Source organism: Drosophila simulans, chromosome 2L, assembly GCF_016746395.2.
Source record: "Drosophila simulans strain w501 chromosome 2L, Prin_Dsim_3.1, whole genome shotgun sequence".
Lineage (NCBI taxonomy): Eukaryota > Metazoa > Arthropoda > Insecta > Diptera > Drosophilidae > Drosophila > Drosophila simulans.
In genome coordinates, this window is record NC_052520.2 from 6,962,782 (window position 1) to 6,972,663 (window position 9,882).

At 39.5% G+C, this 9,882-nt stretch overlaps 2 protein-coding genes across 6 annotated transcripts in view; one reads left to right on the top strand and one right to left on the bottom strand.

The window, feature by feature from the left end:
* The window catches only part of LOC6731303, a 30,489-nt gene extending 23,217 nt beyond the window's left edge, over positions 1-7,272 (bottom strand). Inside the window, exons 1-2 of one of the 5 annotated variants that reach the window (XM_016178822.3) lie at positions 7,182-7,272; positions 5,294-5,539 (exon numbers count right to left, since the gene is read on the bottom strand). The gene's annotated coding sequence lies outside the window, so the exon portion shown is untranslated. Of the gene's footprint in view, positions 1-5,293; positions 5,543-6,771; positions 6,882-7,181 lie in introns of those variants that run through there. The other 4 variants (XM_016178821.3, XM_016178820.3, XM_016178819.3 and 1 more) reach the window with 4 other exon arrangements.
* Positions 7,273-9,139: 1,867 nt separating this feature from the next.
* LOC6731304 (essential MCU regulator, mitochondrial) lies at positions 9,140-9,684 on the top strand. Its single transcript, XM_016179689.3, has 2 exons — positions 9,140-9,445; positions 9,519-9,684. The coding sequence occupies exon 1, from the start codon at positions 9,214-9,216 to the stop codon at positions 9,409-9,411; it is 198 nt and encodes a 65-aa protein (XP_016023876.1). The 5' UTR covers positions 9,140-9,213; the 3' UTR covers positions 9,412-9,445; positions 9,519-9,684.
* Positions 9,685-9,882: the final 198 nt, after the last annotated feature.

The following is a 9,882-nucleotide window of genomic DNA, read 5'->3' on the forward strand; positions in this document are numbered from 1 at the left end:
AATCAAAATTCAAATATTTTCTGGGCAAACACACTACATGTGTGCCGAGCGAATATCAAGCAAGAAAACTGAACGATCTGTGACCAAACCGGTTGCCGCTGGCTCAGTATGCAGCCATCATTGATGACACCTTCGACATTTAAAAACAAAGTACAAACACAAGCTAAATCAAAACGAATACCGTAAAATGATGACTAAGTTGAGCAAATGGTAAAAGTCAAACGGGGTACATAATTTTTGGTGAACTTTTTGTGCCGCTGGTTTTCGATTTTGGTGATTGGAAATGCAGCTGCTGCCGGTTTGTTTTAGAGGCCTTTTAAAGACGTCTCTTTAGTTTTCCATTTCCATTCCGCATCAGCCACCATCATCTTCACACGAGCCCACAGTTTTTCCAGCAAAGTAAAGTCGGAACTTTCACTTGCGCACTTGCCTGGGGTGGGCATTTTCAGCGTTTTTCGTACCGGGTTTTCCTTTTGTTTTTTGGCTGTGCCAATATTGGCCACACAAATCGATGTTGGCCAACGGGGGAAAACACGTTTCCAGTTATTGTACCTGCCCAACTAATGACCAAATATTATTATACTTTGATTTCTTTTGGCCTGAAGGTCAATTGGTTTTTACCATTTTTCACAAATTGAGTTTTTGGCTTTCGGTGTCAGTCAGTTGTGTTTGTGTCCAAGGAGTGAAGAAGTGGATAGCGAGAGAGGAAACTGGGACAGAAAACGAGGATCAATTGCCTATAGAGAGAGTCCAATCTCTTAAGTGAAGTGCTTTAATGAAATGGAGAACCAAAGAGTCTTCAATGACTGACTATAATTTGATGGATGCTCGCTATTCAATTGAGATCAGTTAGAGAAACATTAATCAGGGGGACAACAATCTGGCGGAGTAGATCAGTCTGACTTCGACAGCTTAATGTCCAATAAATACAGCATTGGCTTCATTCAATCTAATTGATACGTTTAAGTGGCAAACCAATGTAATTGGTTCAATTTGTTTAAGAAATTTACTTGAACCAATTTAATAAATTGATTTAAATAAATGATGCTCTTTTATTTTTCCAGATATCAGATGTCTGATATGACCTTTTTAAGTTTATTAAATTATTCGTAATTCCTAAAAATTGTACATAAAGTGCGGCACCTTTGTTCTTCAATCAGACTCACTCTCATTGGCCTGAAGCTTTCCATAATCCAACCGACCGTTATGGAACTTCAAATAAAAAAGCACGAGGAAAACGAGAAACACTCAGAAACCAGATTTTTATGTAAATTTATGTTCTTTCGAACTTTGTGATTTCTTTTCTTTTTTTCTGCTCTTGCAGCCATTGATCTTTCGGTTCAACATAAAAATTTGTGTTTAATTTCGATGGTCAGGTAGCCGGAGCCGCAGGGAGCAGATCTTGGGGAGATCGGGGAGAAAAACCAGCTGGGCAGCTGGCCGATTGGCGGAGGGACCCAATGAACTAGTTTCGGGCTTGTGGCATGTAAGTTTTTTGTTTTTTGCTTTTTTTTAATGCCTTGGTATTTGGGTTACATGAAATGTTTGTGGCCAAACCAATGGGAGTTTGGTGGCGTTTCTATTGGCGAAGGAAATAAAATCGTTTAATGAACTATGAAGGTTTGCTCTGTGGTTGGTATCCATTGGTCACCTAATGTTATAGCCAAGCAAATTGGCTGGGCGAGAAATTCATAAACGTGTTTAGTTTTCCCATCGAGACGCTTTTCCTCGACTAAAACCAGGCAACTGAAACTTTTCACTATCCGCGTATTTGTATTTATCTTTTTCGGGCAACTTGCTACCGCCAACAGCAACTTCGGCAGCAAAACATTCATTTGTTTTCATGTACAGCCGGAGCCGTCGAAAGCTGTTCACAAAATGGTCAAGTGATTTCCACTGGCCAACACTTTCACAAGCTGGACAAAAAGAGCGCCAAGAAGCGCTGCGGGGCTTCGAAGTGGGTGATGGGTGCAATTAATATTTAATTTGTATATAAACAAGGAAAAGTTTGTTTTCCATTGCCGCAAGCTGATGGTTTTGTAACTGAATCCAAATGACTGAGTCCAAATGGTGAAATGGTGCAATGGGCCGCACCTCGGCAGAAAAACTCAATTAAATACACCCACCGACTTGAGTGCCAAAATGAAGTCAGCGGATTGTCAAACAGAAAGGAATGGCTGGTTATATATAAAAATAACAAAATTCAAGGAATGATGGCACACCCATGATATCGTGAAGTGCTATCAAAACAGTAGAGAAGTATTTAAGTCATGGGAATAAAACGAAGACTTGCTACTCTGGCAAAATATGCACGAAAACCTAAAAAGTAAAGATTCCAATTTGTATCTCATATTTTTACAATATTTATTTACTTCAAATATATTAAAATTAATAAATATATCTTTCAATTAAGGCCGAGTCAACAATCTTCAGATATCTTACCCCAGAGTATCACTATCGCACACAAAGACCATCGCGGGCTCAGTATCAGTATCTTAATTCTCTGTTTTGGTTAGCGACTTTTTGAAACCGAAGACATTAGCTGCGTGGCTCGAAGACGCACAGCCGTCAAGAATGCAGTCAAAAAGGCAAGAGCGTCCAAGTTAAAAAACAGGTTACGAGAAGTATGCGCACCGAGTCAAAAGTCAGACAGTCTGGCCAAGAGTCAGATGGGGGGGATCATTGTGTTGGGATGGGTGTGTGTGTATGCGATGTGAGGCGGTCATGTGAATTATATTTTGAAGATTCGGCAGCTTAAAAACGCAGATAGTCCGAAAGTGAATGGAGGAGGAGCTTGGGAGAATCGCAAGCGAGTAGATGGAACTTGATAACTTGGCTGGATTACGAACGCGGTTCCGCTGGGCATTTCCACAGTTCAGCTCACCTCACTAAGCCCGATCACAATTTTTTCATTTTTAACAATTGTCGACAATGACAGCGTCAAATGTTTTTTGTTTTGACTCGCTTTTCCCGGCGAGTGAGCTCCACTTTTCCACACAATTCTCACAATTAAAAACATAAGAAGAAAACAGAAAACGCACACAACATGAAGCTGGCGATATGGCAATGGCGATGGAGTTGGAGAAATAAAGAAAATTTGTGGCAATTGTAACTAATCGACGAGCAATGGCTGATGGCGCCGAGAAAGCGCCCACCTTGGAAAACTTATGAAATTGTCAACAGCTTTTCAACATGATTAAGCCGCTTTTTGCCGCGAAGAAATAGAGAGCGCTGCGATGACCATTAATTCGCTTTTAGAATGAGTTTGGCATTTGGAGGCACTTTCACTGCCGCCGCCGAGACGGAAGTTGAGAATCCCAATATAATCAAAAATTGAATATCAAGATCCGCAGTTTCGAAAACTTTCGTTGCCGGGAAAGAGTTGATGATTTGAAAATTATTAACCCAATCAAATGGGTATAATTATTTAATGATTTGATGGACGCCAGACATGCAGCGAATATCCATCTCTCTCTCTATAATAAGTTACTCGCATGTCGGAAAAGATCTTAGTCCAGATCAGACCGCTGATGGATGGATCTCTCTTAAGACTAACGCAGACAACGCCCTGGCATTCCATTCTTTTAATGGCCAACTGACACTTGATATGCGGCAAGAGATTTGTCATTCATGTGAACCATGCGTAGGACCCATCAGTCCTAATAAACTAGACCCATAATACATTTCATTCCACTAATTTCAACTGACTTCTCGCACTTTCAGTAGGGATTTGGAGATGGGTCCCTACCTGTGATTGCTGTGAATTAAATTCTGGACGTACCCTTTGTTATTGCTCGTTTTTTAGGGTGTGTTTGTGTGTATCTACCTGCCGATACATTGGCATCAGCTGCCAATTATCAACCTTCAAGAAAAGGTCGAAGAATCTAATGCTTAGCTCGTCATAGCCCAAATAATAGATGACTTTGTGGCGTTTCTTTAGGGGATTGTTTCCTTCGAAATGGTGGATTAGATCATACAAGTGAAACCGAAGCCTTTGTTAGGTAAAAAATTAATTCGACTTCTAGAAAATCGTAGTCACAAAATAACTTTCCAACTCCATGCACTCCATGCCCACACAAATCAAAAGACTTAGGCAACAAACTTGCATTCACTTCTTAAGCTTGCAATCCCTATTACACTCTTAACACACATTTTAGCCACAACTTCCGTTTGGATGCTGTGAGCCAAATACCAATATACAAATTATGACTAAGCCATAGCGACTAAGTCATAAAGCACGCGCTAAAACAAGTTTTACTTGTTCCGATACCTTTTGCCAAGTTATGAAAATGACTTAAGTAGAACTCATCTCCGGAGAGAATCCCTAATCGTGGCATAAATTTCCATAAAGCAACCAGTTTATTTATATTTGCCAAATAGCTTTGCCAAAAAATGAGCAACGATATAAAAAGCAAACACCGAATTTTTGTGCCTTGTTTACAAGTGTGATGAGGGCTTTTTGCATTTGTTCTGCTTTTCACTTTGGGCTGAGTGAAATTTTCTACTACTTCTATGGTTTGTTTCGGTTTCTGTTATTAAGCAACAACAACAGCGCGCCGAGTGCGTCTTGAAATTGAGGTTAACTGTTTGGGTAGCTCTCGCTTTTCGACTTTTCGATGGAGTTTTGGGGGTACGGGTGTGGGTATGGGTATGGGTATGGGTATAGGGAAGCCGACTTGGCCTTTATTGAATGAATGTGACAACAAAGGCGAGTCAGACACGGCCGGCAGACAATCGAAGCTTTTTTTTAGGTTTTGTTTAATAGAAAGTAACAGAAATTGTTCTTATTGTTGTTGGGGTGTGCTACTTTTTGTGGATAAGTGGGAATCCATATTGCAGGCTTTATATGGCACACAACATAACCACCACTCTCGATACGCCAATTGTATGCTCAATCATTGGAATCAATCAATTATTTAAACACAATTAAATCGAAGTTTCATTGCAAATCGTTGGATAAAACGAAAGCATGGCATTGTTTATGGCTTAATTTGTATGTAGACATATGCATAATTAATCGGATTTTTGCGCAATGACTGAAGCCAAAACAAGGCGTGTCTTGAGATTGGCTTTTATTTCATTTGGCTTACTGATTGATAGTTATGAGGTATTGTAGAGTGATGGTATGCAATGATGTCAGCTTAAAAGCAGAAGAATATAACGTCATTGGTAGTAAAAAGACTAATATTGCCTCTTATACTTAGTATAACCTCCAGCCCGTATTTCCACTCTACATTTCTTACTTTGCCACTCTTTTCCGGCTCATTCGCTGCCATTTCAATATGCAACTCACCTCTTATAAATGCAGCTGTAGCTATATATAACCACTATATATGTTCGATACGTATCGTTCGCGACTGCTAGTATTCCAATTTATGTGGCATGTCAGCTGGTTATCCTTGAGGTCAACAAAAGCGACAATAACGACGGTTTCTTTCCCTTTCGCGACGACGGCGGTCTCTGTTTTTTTATGGCAACTTATTGGTGCGGTTTACTTTTTATATATTTAAACTTTTAAATGTACAAGGCCAGTGTTGCACTGCTGGGAGATATTTAAGTTGATTAGATTTTTTTTAAATAAAAGCTGAGCTAAACGAAAACGCGTCACATAAATGTAATTTATGATGGGTTCTGGCTAGCCTGACTATCTATAGTTTGCCTAATGGGGATGGGTCTGTTTAATTATGCATGCCGTGGCAGAGATCCGAAACAAGTAAGTCCAAGAATTCTCGTCTGAAGTCGCAGCACGTCTTCGAAATGTGTTGGAAACATTTTGGGATTGAGCTCACAAAAATGTTCGAAGAAATATTTATGTTAATTAGGTGAAAATCTGGTGAGCATAGTCCCAGAAGTATTCCTATTAAGATTTTGGGTCTCTGCGATTGGAAAACCAAACAAAAGACTTAGGACATGAACTTTTTGTAAGTCAAAAATGTTGTTGGTTCCACTTTAACCCCAAGACTGCATTCTGTAGCCCTTATATTTTTTTTCTGTTTAGTTTTTGTGGTTGTTTCCTTTGGCTATTGTGCAAAACACTTGTTGGCCAGTTTCTGGTAGCAGTTGTGGCTTCTTTTCCCGTAAGTTTGTTATTTCTACCCGGTTAATGGGAGCGTAAATGCGCAGCTGGCATGTGAAGTGAGTGTGTTACTCCCGATGGATGGACTACTTACTCACACAAGTAGTCTAATGTCAGTTGGCAAAGTAAAGTGCAAAAGGCACAGACAAGTTAATGGACTGGTAAAAACCGAACGGCTCGCAAAGAAAACAGGGAGAACAAATTATACTAGAAGTTCAACAACTCGGCTAAAAACAACATAAAATTATTGTAGCGGACTACTGCTGACTTCCTATCCTTGGTTCTATAAAATTGCTGAAGAAATTCTTGCATTCATCTGCCGTATCTCTACCACTCTTGCATTTAATGTTATTTATATATTCACTGATTTCGTAGTATTGTCCTCTGCGTTGCAGTTAATCTATTACACTTTTTTTTCAATTTAAAATTCCTCTTGTTTTTTGCTGCTCGCATTTAATGTTCAGTTTCCTCATAGAGCACACACGATCCAAGCACGCGCCTCCATTAAAATGCACAGAAATCCTTTTTCGCTAGCCAGCGTACAACGAACACAGGCACAAAATCAAACACTTTGCTGGGCAAAACAATCGAATAAAATCCAGTTTCGAGGCAAATACATTCACAAAATGCACAAGCGAGCACTTATTGTTATAGGACACAAAGAGATCTGCAGATCCGGGGAGCGTTTACTGTACCATGTACTGTACCACACGAAGGCCAAACTCAGACTGAAACTTGTTCAGCAAATCAACGCGGTCTGCACCTGAAGTTTCAGTTCACGCACACATACACTCGCCCAAAGACCACAAGACACGACAGCAAAAATGGTAAGAAACTAGCGAAGAGCGGGCCAGAAAGCAGAAAAGAAGGTAGAGAAGAGAGGTAGAGGCGATCGGCAATAGGTAGAAACGTAAGACTGTGAGGCGAGGAAAATAAAACAGCTCAACGTGCCCGTTTTACAGATTTTCCTATGGCTCACTGTATATGTATATCTGGCCTCCCCTCCCCAGACTTCTTAACGGCTTTCGTTCGCTCACACTCACTCACTCACTCACTCACTCACTCACTGCCTCACTGAAGAAAACCCAGTCGAATCGATACATACACTTGTCTAGAGTTCGAGTTCGACGCAGCCTCTGAACGTCCACAACGCGCCACAGTCGAAGGCATACTGAAGCCCCGAAAGCTCCCGATTTCTTAGGTTTTTTTCACATTAGTATGGTTATCGGTCGGCGAATAAACAACCGGCATACCGATCGTTATTCGCCGCCGTTAAATTCGGCCGAAAAGACGGCTCGGTAATCTCAGCCGGCACTGCGAATTCGCCGCACAAACGCTACCTAACCGATGTTGGCCAAATGCGTGGGCTACATCGCCTAGACGGGATTAGCTGCGGCGTCCTTGTTTCTTGGGAAATTTCGTTTAATTGCCCAGGACATGTGAAGTCGGAGGTGGGTTTTACCCTCCCTTGATTTTGGGTTTGCTAACTGTTTTCAAACATTCGCACGCAACGGAAGCGTTGGCCGAACGAAAGACTCAAGCAACGAACTTGCTAAAAGGGTTCGCCAACAAAGTAGAGAGCACCATAAAAGTGGGATTGTTACACTTGGCCCTTCGAATCCTTTGGCACTCCTTGATGCCTCTGTTTGGTTACACACTGCTCTCTCTTGTCCCATTATTTTTTTAATAACCATAACCCTTATGAAGTCATAAAATGTGCAAAACGTGCGAAATGCTAAAGGTAAAAGGAATCTACTAATGACCAACAAAAACTACTTCTTTAATAGTTAGGGTTATTGCAGGTACTTTGGCAAATCAATTTTTATCTTCGTATCCTCTTTTACATAACTTCCTTTTTCTGTGTATAGTTTTGAAAGTGCTTCAAGGATTTTCATTGTTTTTAGTATCGATGGCCATTAGTACATCTTCTGCCTTTTTACATTTTGTTCGTATATGTAACCTTACGTCACATCCGTCGCTAAAAGGAATTTCGCACTTGTTTCTTGGGAATTCTATAGAATTGCGCACAACAATTACTATTTATGGTGGGATTTCCCCAACCCGAAAGATTTCTATTAAGGAACACCTTATCTCTGTGTGGATGAAGAGTGTAAAAAGGCAAATTGAAGGGGCTTAAGAAAAAATTTGATAACACTGAGAAACCATTAATATAAAGTAAGCTAGGATTCTCCAACAAAAAAAAATCAATTTTATATTTGTGGTATGTAAATGATTATTCAATGTTAACTCAATCTTAACTAAATGGCATTGGTTACGTTTGGACCTGGTTAAAACCAATTAACTTAGCCGATGAGAAGGCCGAATTTAGAGTTAATTAATTTTTGTTTATAATTCCTTTAATATACAATCAACAAGAATGATTTATGAAACTTTTCACTTCCTTTCTTTTCAAATTAAAAATAAATGCATGTAAACAGATAAAAAGAGCATGATGAAAAATAATGCGCTGCTTCCAGTAGAAATATAAAGCAGATAAATCGATGCAATTTACACATCCACTGGAATAAAACAATTTAATTATAGGGTACACGCGATCATTAGACTCCCATCTATCCATCTTCAAATAAGTTTTTACTTCCTTCTAAAAAAACAGGTCATGATTATTTCGGTGCAATTAAAATGTGTTTTGACTTCTTGGGAAGTAGAAAAGGAAATTTAGTTTTCCTAATGCTAAAGCATTAGTTAAGGGAATATGAATAAAAGGAACTATCTAATTACATTTAAAACTTGTTTAGTTTTACAATTCCTTCCTAAAAACCAAATTCTTTCCAAATTTCTACGCTCCGTTAATCAGCAAGCCAACGCAACACTGCTGCAGGTGAAATATTAAAATTAAAGGCAATACCCTTCCTTTGACGGAAATGTAGACAATTGCAAGCCAATTGAAGAGGGACCATCAGACGGTTGACAAAATCAGTCGGTTGAGCCAGCAGAACGGAAGTTCCATATAGGGCGCACACTCAAATATTCCGATGAGGGTTTTGGATCCGCGTTTAGGTTCTGGGGCGTGCCTGTCCCAATTTGGCCGGAGAAAGTCTTGAAATTTCCATCAGAATAATGTCGTATTCCATTTCCGAACATACACTAAAATCAGCTACCGAAATAAAAACACAAAAATGCCATTTAATGGAGACAACTTCAAGGACTTTAAAGAAATAAATAAAATTCGCAAGGAGAACAATAAGTTTAAGTACATCGCTGTTTTGATCACGGTTATACCCGGCATTATATTGGGAGGTTATATGGGCAAGAAGTTGGCCCAATTCCTCGAAGTATTCGATCTGTATGCGCCCGATGTCTCGGAAGATGATTAATATAACACCATGTCGCATATAGATCTTCTACATGGTAAGCCAAAGGAATTTGGAGCAAACCTGTGCACATCCTGTTCGTATATATGCTAATGTGCCAATCCAAACAGGCCAAACGGGATGCTAGGAAAGAAAACTCAGCGAAAACAACTGCCCAGACCGGTAACCAAATTCAAAGCAGGGTAATAAGTGTACAGATCAATTGAATCATAATTAGTGCAAAGAGCTCAAAATCAAACAAGTTTTTAACAATAAATGTGCCTTTTCATTTATGCATTTAGAATGGTTTTTGTTACTGAAAATTCTAGGGAAGGTATTCATTTATTATTAAGCATCTTACCCAACTTCAGCTTTATAATTCAAGATTTTTTAGTGTAGGTCACGCAATTAAATAATTTTTAATTATGACACAATTACCTAGAACAAACGCGAGTTTCCAGTCTATGTAGAGCATGAATTGTAGTTTGAATTGCA